The sequence below is a fragment of the Pristis pectinata genome, chromosome X, assembly GCF_009764475.1.
Source record: "Pristis pectinata isolate sPriPec2 chromosome X, sPriPec2.1.pri, whole genome shotgun sequence".
Classification (NCBI taxonomy): domain Eukaryota; kingdom Metazoa; phylum Chordata; class Chondrichthyes; order Rhinopristiformes; family Pristidae; genus Pristis; species Pristis pectinata.
The window spans coordinates 709,381-727,667 of NC_067450.1; the positions used below are offsets into that span (position 1 = coordinate 709,381).

General features: G+C 61.3%; 1 protein-coding gene across 1 annotated transcript in view; it reads right to left on the reverse strand.

Moving 5' to 3' along the window:
- Positions 1 to 203: 203 nt before the first annotated feature.
- The window catches only part of dctn2 (dynactin 2 (p50)), a 42,980-nt gene continuing 24,896 nt past the window's right edge, over positions 204 to 18,287 (reverse strand). Inside the window, exons 3-14 of the mRNA XM_052009381.1 lie at positions 16,942 to 17,038; positions 15,898 to 15,959; positions 13,559 to 13,657; positions 13,018 to 13,178; positions 11,219 to 11,366; positions 10,667 to 10,732; positions 10,053 to 10,091; positions 9,166 to 9,243; positions 7,397 to 7,468; positions 5,092 to 5,194; positions 4,252 to 4,343; positions 204 to 592 (exon numbers count right to left, since the gene is read on the reverse strand). Of these exons, the coding sequence (XP_051865341.1) occupies positions 506 to 592; positions 4,252 to 4,343; positions 5,092 to 5,194; positions 7,397 to 7,468; positions 9,166 to 9,243; positions 10,053 to 10,091; positions 10,667 to 10,732; positions 11,219 to 11,366; positions 13,018 to 13,178; positions 13,559 to 13,657; positions 15,898 to 15,959; positions 16,942 to 17,038 (1,104 nt within the window). The 3' untranslated portion in view covers positions 204 to 505. The remainder of the gene's footprint in view (positions 593 to 4,251; positions 4,344 to 5,091; positions 5,195 to 7,396; positions 7,469 to 9,165; positions 9,244 to 10,052; positions 10,092 to 10,666; positions 10,733 to 11,218; positions 11,367 to 13,017; positions 13,179 to 13,558; positions 13,658 to 15,897; positions 15,960 to 16,941; positions 17,039 to 18,287) is intronic.

Below are 18,287 nucleotides of genomic sequence, written 5' to 3' on the forward strand. Positions count from 1 at the left end.
CCGCACCGTCCCGTCACACACTCCCGGGGTCAGACACAGGGCGAGGCTCCCTCCGCGCTGTCCCGTCACGCGCTCCCAGGGTCAGACACAGGGCGAGGCTCCCTCTGCGCCGTCCCATCACACACTCAGACACAGGGTGAGGCTCCCTCCGCACCGTCCCATCACACACACCCGGGGTCAGACACAGACACGAGACAGAAGGCTGGAGCAAGAGACAGAACGGGGCCGCGGCCCTTTAATGCGTCTACAAGCGAGGGCGCGCGCCAGAGCAGTTAGTGTCCGGAAGGGTTGCCCGTCCAGGGCGGAGGGGCTTGGGTTACAGACGGGAAGGATGGGGGGGATGACGAGAGGTGTGGTGTCCATCTGTCCCGGCCGAGGGGAGGGAAGAGGCGGGGCAGGGTTGTGGGGCTGAGCTTCGGATGGTTAAATAATGTGCTGAACCCTCCCCCTCCCTCCCCCCCAACCCCAACCCTCCCCTCCCGCAGGCAGTGAGCAGCCGGGGTTCCTACGCCGCCAGGTTCCTCACACGGGCGTCCAGGGTGACAAAGTTCTGCTGCACCAGGGCCATGTTGTCCTTCATGGTCTGTTGTACCTGCCGGGGGGAGAGAGGGGGTGGGTCAGGGTGGGAGTACGCACCAGGGGAGGGGGACACTCTGACCACAAAGCCTGCTGGCTCCTGGCACGGTCGCTCTCTCTCTCCCCTCCCCTAGACTCCCCGCCATGTTCTCCCTTCAGTGTTTCCACCACCACCACCCCCCCCCCCCCACAATTCCCAGAGCTCCTGCTGAATCCGTGTCCACCAGCTCAGCGCTCCCTCCCCTCCTCTCCCCCATTTCACTCTCCCCCCTCCTCCTCCCCCCTCACTCCCCCATTTCACTGCCCCTCCACTCCCACTCCCCCCCCCCCCCCCCCGCCACCTCTCGCTCCCCGACCTGCATTGCAAAGTCGGCGAGAGCAGTGGGAGAAACCAGAAGGTTCAGAAAACTTTAAAAAGCAACAAAGAACCACCGAGGAAGCAAATCAGGGAAGGTGGGTTGTGGAGGTAAACTAGCACCAAACGTACGGACAGATGGTAAACGTTTTCATGGTTATATAGGGCAGCTAAAGTGAACGGAGGTCCCTTGGAGGACGGGAAGGGGGAATGAGTACTGGGTCATGTGGAAACGGTGGTCTTCACGGTGGAGGACACGTCTAATGTGCCAAAGGGAGATGTTACGGACCTGGGGGGTAGAGGGTGCTGCACCGGGCGGTGCCGTGCAACTGTTTCCTGAGCCGGTTCACCGACATCCCGGCTGCCTGTCCCTTCTGCGGCTGGGCGGAGACAGTATACCACATGTACGCGGGGTGCGCGAGGTCACAGCCCCTCTTCGCCTATCCAAAGGGGCTGCTGCTCAAGTTCTGGCTGCACTCCAGCCCCACGCCGGTGATCTACGGTTACCCGGTGCAGCGGGGGATCTCCTGGTGGGATCTTCTGCTGGGCCCGGCCAAGCTGGCCGTCCACGGGTCCCGGCGGCAGGCGGCCGAGGGTTCCAGCCGGTCCGCCTGCCTGCCCTGTCCCCCGGGCTCACGTCCGCGCGCGGGTGCCCTTGGAGAGGGAGCGCACGGTCCCCTCAGGCACCCTGGGTGAGGTCTGCGCTCGGTGGGCCCCTCAGGCACGTGTTGTGGATGGTGTGAATGGGATTCTGATGTGAAGTGGTGTGTTTTGTGGTCGTTTAAGTTAGCGTTATCTGATGTAGTTATGCGCCTGCGTAGTGCTTTCTCGCATTGGTTTCGACACTGTGCGTCATTTTGTCGTGCTCTGAGTGAGTAAACTTTTGTAAAAAATGGCATGGATGCGATGGGAGGTGAGGACCTCGATACAATCGCTGTCACTCAAGAGGTAGAGATGAGTAAACTAGTGGGCCTGAAGGTAGACAAGTCCCCTGGTCCAGATGGGATGCATCCCAGGGTACTGAGAGAAATGGCGGAAGTTAGAGTAGAGGCGTTAGTGATAATTTACCAAATTCTCTGGATTCTGGGCAGGTCCCGGCGGATCAGAAGACAGAGAATGTCGCACCACTGTTTAAGAAAGGATGTAGGCAAAAGACAGGTAACTATAGGCCAGTTAGCTTAATGTCTGTAGTCGGGAAAATGCTTGAAGCTATCATTAAGGAAGAACTAGCGAGACATCTCGATAGAAGTGGTTCCATCAGGCAGACACAGCATGGATTCAGGAAGGGCAGGTCCTGTTTGACAAACTTACTGGAGTTCTTTGAGGATATAATGAGCGCAGTGGATAGAGGGGAACAGGTGGCTGTGGTATACTTGGATTTCCAGAAGGTGTTCGATAAGGTGCCGCATAGAAGACTTATCCATAAGGATGCGTGGAGTTGGGGGGAAGGTATTCGCATGGATAGAGGATTGGTTAACCAACAGAAGGCAGAGAGTTGGGACAAATGGGTGTTTCTCTGGTTGGCAATCAGTGGTGAGTGGGGTGCCGCAGGGGTCAGTGCTGGACCCGCAACTGTTCATGATGTACATTAACGATTTGGAAGAGGGGACCAAGTGTATCGAAGTTTGCTGATGACACTAAATTGAGTGGAAAAGCAAATTGTGCAGAGGATGCGGAGGGTCTGCAGAGAGCTGCAGATAGGTTAAGTGAGTGGGCAAGGGTCTGGTAGACGGAGTACAATGTTGGTAAATGTGAGGTCATCCACTTTGGAAGGAAAAGTAGAAGATCAGATTATTATTTAAATGGTGAAAGATTGCAGCGTGCTGTTGTGCAGAAGGACTTGGGAGTGCTTGTGCATGAATCGCAAGAGGTTGGTTTGCAGGTGCGACAGGTTATCGGGGAGGCAGATGTAATGTTGGCCTTCATTACTGGAGGGTTTGAATTTAAGAGCAGGGAGGTTATGCTGCAACTGTACAGGGTACCGGTGAGGCCGCACCTGGAGTACTGCGTGCAGTTCTGGTCTCCTGACTTGAGGAAGGATATGCTGGCTTTGGAGGCGGTGCAGAGGAGGTTCACCAGGTTGATTCCTGAGATGAGGGGGTCAGCCTATGAGGAGAGATTGAGTCAACTGGGACTATACTCGCTGGAATTCAGTGGAATGAGAGGGGATCTTATAGAAACATATAAAATTATTAAAGGGATAGATGAGATAGAGGCAGGAAGGTTGTTTCCACTGGTGGGTGAGACTAGAACCAGGGGACATAGCCTCAAGATTCGGGGGAGTAGATTTAGGACGGAGATGAGGAGGAACTGCTTCTCCCAGAGAGCAGTGAATCTGTGGAACTCTCTGCCCAGGGAAGCAGCAGAGGCTCCCTCATTAAATATATGTACGACACAGTTAGATAGATTTTTGCACAGTTGGGGAATTCAGGGTCATGGGGGAAAGGCAGGTAGGTGGAGCTGAGTCCACGGGCGGATCAGCCATGATGTATTGAATGGCGGGGCAGGCTTGACAGGCCGGATCCCACTCCTGCTCCTATTTCTGATGTTCTGATGTTCCCTGTCACTCCCCCTCCTGCCTTCCCCCAGCTCCCGTCCACTCCCCCTCCCCACTTTCAATCCCCTTCCAGTTCCCTTCCCATCATCCTGCCCTCCGACTCTCCCACTCCCTCCCCTCACCCTCTCCCTCCCTTCCCCTCTCCCTCCCCTGCCCTCCTCCTCCCTTCCCCTCTCCCTCCCCCTGCCCTCCTCCTCCCTGCCATCTCCTCCCCCTCCCTCCCCCTCCCTCCCCAGCCCTCTCCTCCCCTTCCCTCCCCCCTCCCTCCCCAGCCCTCTCCTCCCCCTCCCTCCCCAGCCCTCTCCTCCCCTTCCCTCCCCCCTCCCTCCCCAGCCCTCTCCTCCCCTTCCCTCCCCCTCCCTCCCCAGCCCTCTCCTCCCCTTCCCTCCCCCCTCCCTCCCCAGCCCTCTCCTCCCCTTCCCTCCCCCCTCCCTCCCCAGCCATCTCCTCCCCCTCCCTCCCCAGCCATCTCCTCCCCTTCCCTCCCCCCTCCCTCCCCACCCCCCTCAACCCTCCCTACCCCTTCCCTCCTCCCTCTATCCACCTCACTTCACCCCTCAGCCCCGCTCCCCCTTTTCTCCCCCCTCCTCCTCCTCTCCACCCCCCCCCTCCTCTCCCACCTTTCCCTCCCCCTCACTCCAACTGAACTCCATTGATCCAACCTTCCCCGGCCGGCTCCCCTGCCTCGCGTCCCGAGGACTGACACTGTCCTGGAACCGCTGCGGGTGCAGGGGTAGACCAGAGGGAGGGTGGGGCGCGGTACCTGTGTCAGGAGAGAGTTGTTGTCCCTCATGGTACTGGTGATCATCTGCTGCGTGGAGTCCAGGTGAGCCAGGAGCCGAGCAAACTGCATCGCTGGAGGGGAAACACAATGTCATGCGGTCTGTCAGCGCAGGGACACGCAACGTCACCGGGTCTCGGCGCACGGACACGCAACGTCATGCGGTCTGTCAGCACACGGACACGCAACGTCACCGGGTCTCGGCGCACGGACACGCAACGTCATGCGGTCTGTCAGCACACGGACACGCAACGTCACCGGGTCTCGGCGCACGGACACGCAACGTCACGCGGTCTGTCAGCGCACGGACACACAACGTCACCAGGTCTCAGCGCACGGACACCCAACGTCACGCAGTCTGTCAACGCATGGACACACAACATCACGCAGTCTGTCAGCACACGGACACGCAACGTCACCCGGTCTCAGCACCTCCGCGCGCACGCAGACAGCAACACGCAGCCTCTCACGGTCGCGCGCACTGCCATGTCACACGGTCTCTCGCGCGCATGGACACAAACACAGCACCGTCACACGGCCTCTCCCACACTCACTCCACAAACACACACCATACAGCATGCTGCCTCTTGCACGCGCGCACACACACGACAGACATACAACCCATGTCCATCAGTCTCTCTCTCTCACACACACTCTCACTGACACGCACACTCACACTGATAGACAGATACACACTCCACACACACAGACACACTCTCACACACACCACACACTCTGATACACAGATACACACACAGGCACTCTCACTGACACAGATACACACTCTCCAAACACACACACGGGGTAGGGATGCTCCCTCACCTTGCTCATGCAGATCCTTCACGGCCACCAGTCTCTCCACGACCTGCGGCAGGGTGGTGACCATCCCATCCCACTTCTGCACCAGGTCATACAGCTGGGCGATCTGCGGACCACACACACGTTGTAACCCCGGCTCACGGTGGGGGGGGGGGGGGGGGGGAGCACGACACACTGAGGTAGAGGTGGAGAGGTGAGCGTGAGGGGTGGGGGACAGGGAGCGTGAGGAGGGGCAGAGAGCAGGCAAGGGGGGGGAAGAGGTAGGGAGAGGAAAGGGAGGGGGCAGAGTGTGGGGAGAAGGGAGGGGGAGTAGGGTGGGGGGAGGGGGGAGTGCGCGAGAGGAGGGAGGGGGTGGGGGAGGGGAAGGGAGGAGGGAGTGGGCTGGTGAGGGAAGGAGAAGGGAGGGGGTGGGGGAGAGGAGGGAGGGGGAGGGGGAAGGGAGGGGTGGGGGTGAGGAGAGGGGGAAGGGAGGGGTGAGGGAGAGGAGGGGGGAAGGGAGGGGGTGGGGGAGAGGAGAGGGAGGGGGAGTGGGGGAGAGGAGAGGGAGGGGGAGTGGGGTAGTGAGAGAGGGGAGGGGCCGGGGGAAGGGGGGAGAGAACAGGGAAGGAAAAAGAGCAAGAAACAGAGGGAGTACGGGCGAGGGAGGGGACGGGAGGGGAGGGGGAGGTGAGGGAGGGGACGGGGGGGGCGAGGGAGTACGGGTGAGGGAGGGGACGGGCGAGGGAGGGGAGGGGGAGGTGAGGGAGGGGACGGGGGGGGCGAGGGAGTACGGGTGAGGGAGGGGACGGGGGGTCGAGGGAGTACGGGTGAGGGAGGGGACGGGGAGGTGAGGGAGGGGACGGGGAGGCGAGGGAGTACGGGTGAGGGAGGGGACGGGCGAGGGAGGGGAGGGGGAGGTGAGGGAGGGGACGGGGGGGCGAGGGAGTACAGGTGAGGGAGGGGACGGGGGGCGAGGGAGTACGGGTGAGGGAGGGGACGGGGAGGTGAGGGAGGGGACGGGGAGGTGAGGGAGGGGACGGGGGGCGAGGGAGTATGGGTGAGGGAGGGGACGGGGGGCGAGGGAGGGGACGGGGGTGAGGGGGGGACGGGGGGCGAGGGAGTACGGGTGAGGGAGGGGACGGGGGGTGAGGGGACGGGGGGGCGAGGGAGTACGGGTGAGGGAGGGGACGGGCGAGGGAGTACGGGTGAGGGAGGGGACGGGGGGCGAGGGAGGGGACGGGGGGCGAGGGAGTACAGGTGAGGGAGGGGACGGGGGGCGAGGGAGTACGGGTGAGGGAGGGGACGGGGAGGTGAGGGAGGGGACGGGGAGGTGAGGGAGGGGACGGGGGGCGAGGGAGTACGGGTGAGGGAGGGGACGGGGGGCGAGGGAGGGGACGGGGGTGAGGGAGGGGACGGGGGGCGAGGGAGTACGGGTGAGGGAGGGGACGGGGGGTGAGGGGACGGGGGGGCGAGGGAGTACGGGTGAGGGAGGGGACGGGCGAGGGAGTACGGGTGAGGGAGGGGACGGGGGGCGAGGGAGGGGACGGGGGGCGAGGGAGGGGACGGGGGGCGAGGGAGGGGACGGGGGGCGAGGGAGGGGACGGGGGGCGAGGGAGTACGGGTGAGGGAGGGGACGGGGGGTGAGGGAGGGGACGGGGGGGCGAGGGAGTACGGGTGAGGGAGGGGACGGGGGGCGAGGGAGTACGGGTGAGGGAGGGGACGGGGGGCGAGGGAGGGGACGGGGGGGCAAGGGAGTACGGGTGAGGGAGGGGACGGGCGAGGGAGTACGGGTGAGGGAGGGGACGGGGGGGCGAGGGAGTACGGGTGAGGGAGGGGACGGGGGGGCGAGGGAGGGGACGGGGGGCGAGGGAGGGGACGGGGGCGAGGGAGGGGACGGGGGGCGAGGGAGTACGGGTGAGGGAGGGGACGGGGGTGAGGGAGGGGACGGGGGGGCGAGGGAGTACGGGTGAGGGAGGGGACGGGGGGCGAGGGAGTACGGGTGAGGGAGGGGACGGGGGGCGAGGGAGGGGACGGGGGGGCGAGGGAGGGGACGGGGGGCGAGGGAGGGGACGGGGGGCGAGGGAGTACGGGTGAGGGAGGGGACGGGGGGTGAGGGAGGGGACGGGGGGGCGAGGGAGTACGGGTGAGGGAGGGGACGGGGGGGGCGAGGGAGTACGGGTGAGGGAGGGGACGGGGTGCAGGGACCACAGGGGACCTGAAGCGGACGGGATGGAGCACAGTGGGATCGGACAGGCTCCATCAGCCCCAAGAATATCCCCAGCGGGTCGAGAGCGCGGCCCCTCCCCTCCCTCCCCCCCAGCCCCCTGACCTTGCTCTGGGTCTCTGCATCCTCGTTGGCCTTCTTGTGTTTGGCGATCTCGTTCAGCTTCCCTAGAACGCTCTGCGGGAAGGAAGCAAAAACGCCGGTGTCAGACGAGGCCGGGCGCGGAGGGGGTGTGTGCAGACCTGTGAACAGGCTGGGCCCATCAAACACTACCCCCACCAAGCCTGTTCTCCTGGTCCAGCAACAGCTGGGGTACTGCGTGCAGACCTGTGGGTCTTCTGGGGAGTGTGGTGGAACAGAGGGACACCGGGGTACAGGTACACGGTTCCCTGAAAGTGGGGTCACAGGTAGACAGGGCGGTGAAGAAGCCATTCTACGCTGGCTTTCGTCGGTCAGGGCACTGAGGACAGGAGTTGGGACGTCCCGTTACAGCTGTACAAGTTGTTGGTGAGGCCGCACTTGGAGCACTGTGTTCAGTTCCGGTCGCCCTGCTGTGGGAAAGATGCCACTGAGCTGGAAAGAGCGCAGAGGGAGATCTACGAGTATGTTGCCCGGGCTCAAGGGCCTGAGTCACAGGGAGAGGTCGGCCAGGGTAGGTCTTTATTCCTTGGAACGTAGGAGAACGAGGGACCACCTTACAGAAGTGTTTAAAATTATGACAGGCATCATCCATAAGGTGGACAGTCACGGTCTTTTCCCCAGGGTCAGGGAGTCTGAAACTAGGGGACCTGAGGGGCAACTTCTTCACCCAGAGGGTGGTCTGTACGTGGAGCGAGCTGCCAGTGGGTGAGGCAGGCACAACAGGGTCATTTAAGAAGCACATGGACAGGAGGGGAAGGGTCTGTAGAGCTATGGGCCCAACCCAGGCGATTGGGACTAGCTGGGTGAGCACCATGGTTGGCATGGACTAGTTGGGCCGAAGGGTCCATGCTGTGTTGCTCTGTGACTGTGACACAATTCTGCGTTCCTTTCCACCTCCCTCGGTGTGGCCCTCCCTCAGCACCCAGCACCACACCTCCCTCGGTGTGGCCCTCCCTCAGCACCCAGCACCACACCTCCCTCGGTGTGGCCCTCCCTCAGCACCCAGCACCACACCTCCCTCGGTGTGGCCCTCCCTCAGCACCCAGCACCACACCTCCCTCGGTGTGGCCCTCCCTCAGCAGCGTCACTCCCTCAGCACCACACATCCCTCGATGTGGCCCTTCCTCAGCACTGCCCCTCCCTCGATGTGGTGCTCCCTCAACACCTCCCTCCCTCAGCACCACCCCTCCCTCGGTGTGGCCCTCCCTCAGCACCCAGCACCACACCTCCCTCGTTGTGGCCCTTCCTCAGCAGCGTCACTCCCTCAGCACCACACATCCCTCGGTGTGGCCCTCCCTCAGCACCACCCCTCCCTCGATGTGGCCCTTCCTCAGTAGCGTCACTCCCTCAGCACCACACATCCCTCGATGTGGCCCTTGCTCAGAACTGCCCCTTCCCTCGATGTGGCGCTCCCTCCACACCTCCCTCGATGTGGCGCTCCCTCAGCACTGCCCCTCCCTCGATGTGGCCCTCCCTCAGCACCACACCTCCCTCAGCACCACACATCCTTCGATGTGGCCCTCCCTCAGCCCCCCCCCCGCCCCCCCCAAAACATTGCTGTCTCCTGCGTCTCTTCGCTGGGAAGCAGACATTGCCTCTTGTTACACTAATCACTTCCTCCCCACACAGCCGTGCTGAATGCCCAGGTCCAGGGCACTGAAGGTCAGACAGTGAACAGGGCTATCGGCTGGACAACTCATCAGACCCCTCTGTACCCCGGCCCCAGGAATCACCTGCAGCCTTGCTTCGACCTGGTCCAATGTAGCTGGGTCCAACGTGCTCACTTTGGCCTGGAGTATCTCAACAGCTCCCTGGAACACAGGGGAGATAAATAACACCACTTCCCGGGTGGTGGTCGGCGTGTCTGACACAGTGAGGCTCCCTCCGCACCGTCCCGTCACACACCCCCGGGGTCAGACACAGGGCGAGGCTCCCCCCGCACCGTCCCGTCACACACCCCCGGGGTCGGACACAGGGCGAGGCTCCCCCCGCACCGTCCTGTCACACACCCCCGGGGTCGGACACACGGTGAGGCTCCCTCCGCACCGTCCCGTCACACACCCCCGGGGTCGGACACAGGGTGAGGCTCCCTCCGCACCGTCCCGTCACACACCCCCGGGGTCGGACACAGGGTGAGGCTCCCTCCGCACCGTCCCGTCACACACCCCCGGGGTCGGACACAGGGTGAGGCTCCCTCCGCACCGTCCCGTCACACACTCCCGGGGTCAGACACAGGGTGAGGCTCCCCCCGCACCGTCCCATCACACACTCCCAGGGTCAGACACAGGGTGAGGCTCTCTCTACACCGGAGGAGTCCCCACTGACTGCCATCACCCTGAGAGGCCTGGCTGTGAGGTCGTTGTGCCCTTAGAGAGGGACTCACCCACACCAGCGATGCCATTCCTCTCTCTGACTCACTGACGGAACCATGTTACGTACCTGAAACTAAGCGATCGCGCCTCCCACACCCACCATGTGACCCTCCCAAGGGCCCTTATAGATCAGCACCGGAAACAGGCCCTTCGGCCCATTGAGTCCCTGCCACGTACACCCCTCCCTGCCCCCCCAGGATGGAACCCACACCCTCCCGATTACCCCGTGAAGGAAGGGAGGAGCTCACCATGAGAGAGGCGTCTTGCAGTCCCACGGTCAATGGGTTCTGTGTGAAGGAAGAACCAGGCGTCACCAGAGGTCGTGCAGAGATCTCTGCCCACCGTGAAACGTAGAACGGCAGAGAAACAGGCCCTTCGGCCCAAAGTGTCCGTGCTGACCATGATGCTAATCTAAGCTTCTCATAGCTGCCTGCACATGGCCCACACCCCCCCCCCCCCCCCCATTTCCTGCCTGTTTGTGAACCTGTCCGTCCCCTGGTGTGTACCTGCCTGTCCCCAGGTGTGTACCTGTCCAGGGTGTGTACCTGTCCCCAGGTGTGTACCTGTCTGTCCCTAGGTGTGTACGTGTCCCAGCTGTGTACCTGTCCCAGGTTTGTACCTGTCTGTCCCTGGGTGTGTACCTGCCTGTCCCCCGGTGTATACCCGCCTGTCGCCGGGTGTGTATGTGTCCCAGCTGTGTACCTGTCCCAGGTTTGTACCTGTCTGTCCCTGGGTGTGTACCTGCCTGTCCCCCGGTGTGTACCTGCCTGTCCCCGGGTGTGTACGTGTCCCAGCTGTGTACCTGTCTGTCCCGGGTTTGTACCTGTCTGTCCCCAGGTGTGTACCTGGCCCAGGTGTGTACCTGTCTGTCCGAGCTGGTGCCCACAGCTGCTTCCAGGTCTGCCATACGTTTTTCCAGCTCTGCCAGCTGTGTGAGAGGAACACACAGGTAATTCACCCTGGCCACCCTCACACATCCCTCCCCACCCACCCCAGACGGAGATGGAGCGCTCCACCCCTTCCCCACCCAATCTGTCACCAAAACTGGGCAACAGACCCCTGCAGAGAGGGCCGACGCTCCATGGATTTGTGTTGTTTGGGGGGGGGGAGGCAGGGTCCTTGAGGGCAGGTGAACAGCTGGACACAGCTGGCTGCTCAGGTACCTCTCCTGCCCCGGTGTCCTTCTCCCCTCCTCCTACCCTGCTCCCTCATCCTTGCACACTCCTTCCTGTCACCTCTCCTCTCCTCACCTCCTGCCCCACTTCCTCACTCCTTCCCATCTCCCCTCCCTCCCCTTCCCCCACTCCCATTCCTCCCTCCCCTTCCCCTCCCACCCTCCTTCCCCCCTTATCGAACCCCCTTCCCCCTAACGACCCCCTCCCTCCCCTTCCCCCTCTCCCCCAGTCCCCGTTACCTTTGCTGCCTGGGTGAAGCGGGTGTGCTCCGGCCTGTAGTACAGCTCGTACGTCACTGCGTTCCCCTCCCCTCCTCTGACGGGGCTTTTCCCGGCCGTGCCCGAGCCCGTCTCCCTGGTGGTGGCCTCCAGCTGGGCCAGCAGGCGCCTGGAGCAGGGCGGAGGGTGAGGAGGGGGGTAGGAGGAGGTGGGGAAGGAGGGAGGGGGCGGGGAAGGAACGACAAAAAACCAGTTACCTGTAAAATGCAGTATTGAGCGCATACAGACGATGAGGTGAAGTTTGCACTCGAGGTGCACCTCGAGGATGCGTGCGTAGCCCACTGCTCTACTCTCTCTACACTCTTGGCTGTGTGGCCGGGCACAGCTCAAACACCATCTAAAAATTTGCCTATGACACCACTGTCGTTGGCAGAATCTCAGACGGCGACGAGGCAGTGTACGGGAGTGAGATAGATCAGCTGGTCCAGCGGTGTCACAACGACGACCTCGCGCTCAACGTCAGCGAGACCGAGGGACTGACTGTGGACTTCAGGAAGGGGAAGTCAGGAGAACACACACCAGTCCTCACTGAGGGGTCAGCGGTGGGAAGGGTGAGCAGCTTCACGTTCCTGGGCGTCAACATCTCAGAGGATCTGTCCTGGGCCCAACACATTGATGCAATCACGAAGAAGGCATGCCAGCGGCTCTACTTCATCAGGAGTTTGAGGAAATTTGGTCCATCACCAAAGGCTCTTGCAAACTTCTACAGATGTACGGTGGAAAGCGTTCTGACTGGTTGCATCACCGCCTGGTACGGAGGCTCCAACGCGCCGGGTTGCAAGAGGCCACAGAGGGTTGTAGACTCAGCCAGCTCCATCACAGGCACAACCCTCCCCGACCATCGAGGGCATCTTCAAGAGGCGGTGCCTCAAGAAGGCGGCATCCATCACTAAGGACCCTCACCACCCGGGACACGCCCTCTTCTCGTTACTACCATCAGGGAGGAGGTACAGGAGCCTGAAGACCCACACTCAACGATTCAGGAACAGCTTCTTCCCCTCCGCCATCAGATTCCTTGAAGGTCCATGAACTTTGTAATTCCTCTTTTGCACTGCAGTTTTGTAATTTACAGTAATTTCTCTGTCTTGCGCTGTACTCCTGCCGCAAAACAGCAAGTTTCATGACATATGTCAGTGATAATAAACCTGGTTCTGATTCACATTCCAGGCACCCACTGCTCTCTGTGTAAAAAAACTTGCCCCGCACATGTCCTCTGTACTTAGCCCCTCTCGCCTTGAGTACATGCCCTTTAGTTTTTCACTGTACCTGTGCATGAGCATACAACGATAAACTCGACTGACCACCCGGGTCATTCTCTCTTCTCCCCTCTCCCATCGGGTAGAAGATACAGGAGACTGAGGGCATGTACCACCAGGCTCAAGGACAGCTTCTACCCCACTGTGATAAGACTATTGAACGGTTCCCTTATACGATGAGATGGACTCTGACCTCACGATCTACCTTGTTGTCACCTTGCACCTTATTGCACTGCACTTTCTCTGTAGCTGTGACACTTTACTCTGTACTGTTATTGTTTTTACCTGTACTACATCAATGCACTCTGTACTGACTCAATGTAACTGCACTGTGTAATGAATTGACCTGTATGATCGGTGTGCAAGTTTTTCACTGGACCTCGGTACAAGTGACAATAAAAAACCAATACCAATGATTTTTGAGGGAACCTTATAGCCCAAGGTTCCCCAGGAGAACATCATCAGAGCAGCCCCCACTCCCCCCGCACACATTCCCCCACTTACTTGGCCAATGCTCCCTCGGGATCAGTCAGGTCAATGGTTGCGTCGGGTCCCAGCACCTTCTCCAGCTGCAGGGTGGCCAGCTGTTGCTTCAGGGAGGCCACCTGGCCGGCCAGGGCCACCGGAGTCAGCTTCTCCTCCGCCGCGGAGTCCTTCACGGAATTCTGCCGGGCAGACGCGAGGCCCGTCAGGGAGGGAGCTGGGGACCCGCCCTCCCGTCACACCGTGCCCGAGCCTTTAAACAAGGCGGGGTGGGGGGGGGGGGGGTGCGGGGCCCGAAGGGGGTCACAGAGATGGGGAGGGGTGTGGGGGAGGGAGGGGGTCACGGAGACGGGGAGGGAGGGGCTCACAGAGACGGGGAAGGTGTAGGGGAGGGAGGGGATCACACAGACGGGGAGGGGTGCGGGGATGTGAACAGGAGAACAGAATCTGTGAGAACGATGCGGTGTCAGACGGACATTGCAGTTGGGTCAGGGACCGGGGAGGCGGGTAGGGAGATGGCGAGACCCCCCCCCCCCCCCCCCCCACCCAGCCCGCATCCCACCTTGATGTGCTCCACCTCCTCGGACAGCTCCTTCATCTCATGCAGCAGGCGCTGGTACTTCTGCTGGGGGGTCTCCTTGACCCCGCATCCTTCAGCCAGCTGTGGGGGGAACAAGGGAGAGGAGAGGTCACACCAGGGTCCGGCCAGGGAGAGGTCCCCACCCGAACCCACCCTCTGGGGGAGGGGAGGAGAGGTCACACCAAGGTCTTGCCACCTCTGCCTGCATATCTGGACTGTCCAGAGGAGGGATCCGGCCCAGAAACGTCGATCGTCCATCTCCCGCCACAGATGCTGCCCGACCTGCTGAGTTCCCCCAGCGCTCTGTGCGTTGATCCAGCTTCTTGCGGTCTCCAGTGTTCCCCGTGACCTGTGTTACCGCCTGCCCCCCCCCCCCCCCCCCCACCCCAACTCTCCTTTTAGTTCTGGACATCCCAGCCCCTCTCCACAGCCCCAGTTGGAACCCCTGGGAGCTGTGACCTTGGTGAGACCACCTCATCGGCTCAGAGGTCTGCACAGCACCTCGGGACGATCCCCTCGGACCGATGCCGGGAATGCATGCTCTCCCGACTCCACAGAGGGCGCGAGCGCTCCCCTTAGTGACGGGGCTGGGATGGTGCGAGACCCCGAGGGGAACCTGAGGCGGGGGAGTTGGCGTTCCCCTGTGTCTGCTCCCTTCACATACAACATAGAACAGTACAGGAACAGCCCACCATGTTGTACCCAACTCACGAAGCTTATAACACCCAATCCCTTCTGCCTGCACACGGTCCATCTCCCTCCATCCCCTGTACATCCATGTGCCTAAGAACCTCTTAAACCCCTGCTATCGTATCTGCCTCCACCCCCACCCCTGGCAGCACATTCCAGGCACCCGCTGCTCTCTGTGTAAAAAAAACTTGCCCCACACATCTCCTCTGAACTTTCCCTCCTCTCACCTTAAATGCACACCCTCTGGTATTAGACATTTCCACCCTGTGGGGGGAGAAAGATCCCGGCTGTCTGCTCTATCTGTGCCTCTCGTGATCTTATAAACCTCTCCCCTCAGCCTCTGCCGCTCTGGAGAGAACAACCCGAGTCTGTCCAACCTCTCCTTGTAGCTGACGCCCTCTAATCCCGGCAGTGTCCTGGTGAACCTTTATTCCATGGTCCACTGCCCTCTCCTACCGGATTCCTCCTCCTTCAGCCCTCGGCCTCTTCTACCTGTCACCCCTCAGCTTATTACATCTCCCCACTCCCCTCCCCTACCCACCTATCATCCCCCCTCCCCTGGACGGCATATCACCTGGGCTCACCCATCCCCTGCCCACCTGTGCTCCTCCCCCTCCCCCACCCATGATCTCTCAGTTTATTACATCTTCCCCCCCCACCCACCTACCTTCCCCCAACTCACCTGGATTCCCCTCTCTCCTACCTGCGTGTGCTCCTACCCCCCCACCCCCTTATTCCGGCTTCTGCTCTCTTCCTCTCCAGTCCAGATGAAGGGTCTCGGCCCGAAACGTCGACCGTTTATTTCCCTCCATGGATGCTGCCCCGCTCCCCGTGACTCCCTCCCTCCCCTGCACCCCTCCCCATCTCTGTGACCCCCTCCCTCCCCTACGCCCCTCCCCGTCTCCGTCACCCCCTCCCTCCCCGTCTCCATCACCCCCTCCCTCCCCTACACCCCTCCCCGTCTCCGTGACCTCCTCCCTCCCCTGCACCCCTCCCCGTCTCCGTGACCTCCTCCCTCCCCTGCACCCCTCCCCGTCTCCGTGACCCCCTCCCTCCCCTACGCCCCTCCCCGTCTCCGTCACCCCCTCCCTCCCCGTCTCCGTGACCTCCTCCCTCCCCTACACCCCTCCCCGTCTCCGTGACCTCCTCCCTCCCCTGCACCCCTCCCCGTCTCCGTGACCTCCTCCCTCCCCTACACCCCTCCCCGTCTCCGTGACCTCCTCCCTCCCCTGCACCCCTCCCCGTCTCCGTGACCTCCTCCCTCCCCTGCACCCCTCCCCGTCTCCGTGACCTCCTCCCTCCCCTGCACCCCTCCCCGTCTCCGTGACCTCCTCCCTCCCCTGCACCCCTCCCCGTCTCCGTGACCCCCTCCCTCCCCTACTCCCCTCCCTGTCTCTGTGACTCCCTCCCTCCCCTACAGCCCTCCCTCCCCCCGCACTTTGTGCATTGGTCCTGGTGAACCTCCACTGCACCCTCCCCGTAATGGGGGTGACCAGAACGGAATTCCCCTTCTGGTTCGGGAGGTGGTCTCGGAAGCAGACGAGGAGAAGCCACCTCCACGACTGGGACCGCCTCCCCGGAGGGATCTCAGACAGCAGCCGCGGGTGAAAGGGGCCAGCTCCGATACTCACCATCTCGTAATCCCCTGACTCGTATCCAGTCCGCCTCGCCTTGCTGATCCGGTCAGAGAAATCTGCGGGGCAGGGAAGACAGGCGCGTTGTCACCAGGGCGCTTGGGCTGCTCGCACTCAGGGCTTGCGGGGGCGAGAGGCAAGCGGGCGGAGGATCGGTGGGATGCGGGAGGGAGCAGGAGCCAGAGGCGAGGGAGGGAGGGAGGTGGAAGGCGAGTTGGGAGCAGGCATTTCGGCCCAACTTGTCCGTGCTGACCAACATAAGCCAGTTCCACCTGCCCTCGTTTGGCCCATATCCCTCTAGACCCTTCCCATCCGTGTACCTGTCCAACTGTCTTGTCACCGAACACTCCGACAAACTTCTACAGATGTCCCGTTGGAAGTGTCCTGACCGGTTGCATCACGGTCTGGGACGGCAATTCGAATGGGCAGGAAGCTGCAAAGGGCAGTGGACCCAACCCCGATACATCACGGGCACATCCCTCCCCACCGTCGGGAGTATCTACAGGAGGCGCTGCCTCAAGAAGGCAACGTCCGTCGTCAAAGATCCCCCCACCTTCCGGGCCGTGCCATCTTCTCGCAGCTCCCGTCGGGCAGGAGGTACAGAAGCCTGAAGTCCCCACACCACCAGGTTCAGGAACAGCGACTTCCCTTCAACCATTCGGTTCTTGAACCGACCGGCACAACCCTGATCACTGCCTCAGTACAGCAACACTGGGACCGCTTTGCACTACAATGTTTTTTTGTACTAAGTGTGTTCTTTCTTGTAAAAATTGTGTTGAATTCATGCTTTTCCCTGTGAATGTTGTGTCTCTGATGCTCTGTGCCTGTGATGCTGCAGCAGGGAAGTGTTTCATTGCCCCCGTGCACACACGGACCTGTGCGTGTGTGACAATGAACCCCACTTTGAGCTTAACTCTAAGCTTGCTCTGTACCCTCCTCTGCCTCGGTGACACAAGTGCCGGTCCAGAGTGTGGCTGCCCTCTGGGAAGCCGGTAACTGCACCCCCCCACCCCTAAAGGTCTCAGGCCGACGGTCACTCACCGATGTCCTTGGTGCTGATCCGCTTGTCCTTGAACTTGTCATAGGACGCATTGGGGTTGACGACGATGCGTTCCACGCTCTCACTGTTCAACTCCTCCTGCACAGAGGGGAGGAGGGCGGTCAGCTGGGCGTCGGGTGGGGGGAGGCCACGTCTGAATCCGAGACCTTCCCCACCCGTAGCCCTTTTCTAACCTGCGTCTGAACCACCCCCCCCCTTCACTTATCCCCACCCTCTCGCTGTGGGGAACGGTTTCTCCTGGCATCCCCCTGCCTTCGCCAGCCCATCACCTTCGCTCCCTGCTTCCCTCCGTCTGTACCCTTCTGGGCAGTGTGGAGGAGCAGAGGGATCTGGGGGTTCATATCCACAGATCCCTGAGAGTTGCCTCACAGGTGGATAGGGTAGTTAAGAAAGCTTATAGGATGTTAGCTTTCATAAGTCGTGGGATCGAGCTTAAGAGCCACGAGGTAATGATGCAGCTCGACAAAACTCTGGTTAGACCACACTTGGGGTACTGTGTCCAGTTCTGGTCGCCTCATTATAGGAGGGATGTGGAGGCGTTGGAAAGGGTGCAGAGGAGATTTACCAGGATGCTGCCTGGTTTAGAGAGGATGCATTATAAGGAGAGACTAAGGGAGCTCAGGCTTTACTCTTTGGAGAGGAGGAGGATGAGAGGAGACATGATAGAGGTGTACAAAATATTAAGAGGAACAGATCGAGTGGACAGCCAGCGCCTCTTTCCCAGGGCACCAATGCTCAATATAAGAGGGCATGGCTTTAAGGTAATGGGTGGGAAGTTCAAGGGAGATATCAGAGGGAGGTTTTTCACCCAGAGAGTGGTTGGGACATGGAATGCGCTGCCTGGGGTGGTGGTGGAGGCTGGTACATTGGTCACATTCAAGAGATTGCTAGATAAGCATATGGAGGAATTTAAAAAAGAGGGATATGTGGGGGGAAGGGGTTAGATAGTCTGAGGCGAGGTTTAAAGATTGGCACAACATTGTGGGCCGAAGGGCCTGTATTGTGCTGTACTGGTATATGTTCTATGTTCCTGGCTTTGAACCCATCTGACCCCCTCCCCGGCTCTTCTGTTTTGCCGGCCTTCATCAGCCCAGGCACTGAGCTGGGACGTTATGTCACGGTTGTGCAAGACATTGGTGAGGCCGCACTTGGAGCACCGCGTTCGGTTTTGGTTGCCCTGCTGTGGGAAAGATGCCATTGAGGTGGCAAAGAGCGCAGAGGGATATTTACGAGGATGTTGCCGGGACTCGAGGGACTGAGTTACGGAGAGAGTTTGGGTGGGTTGGGACTTTATTCCTTGGAGCGTGAGGGGTGACCTTATGGAGGT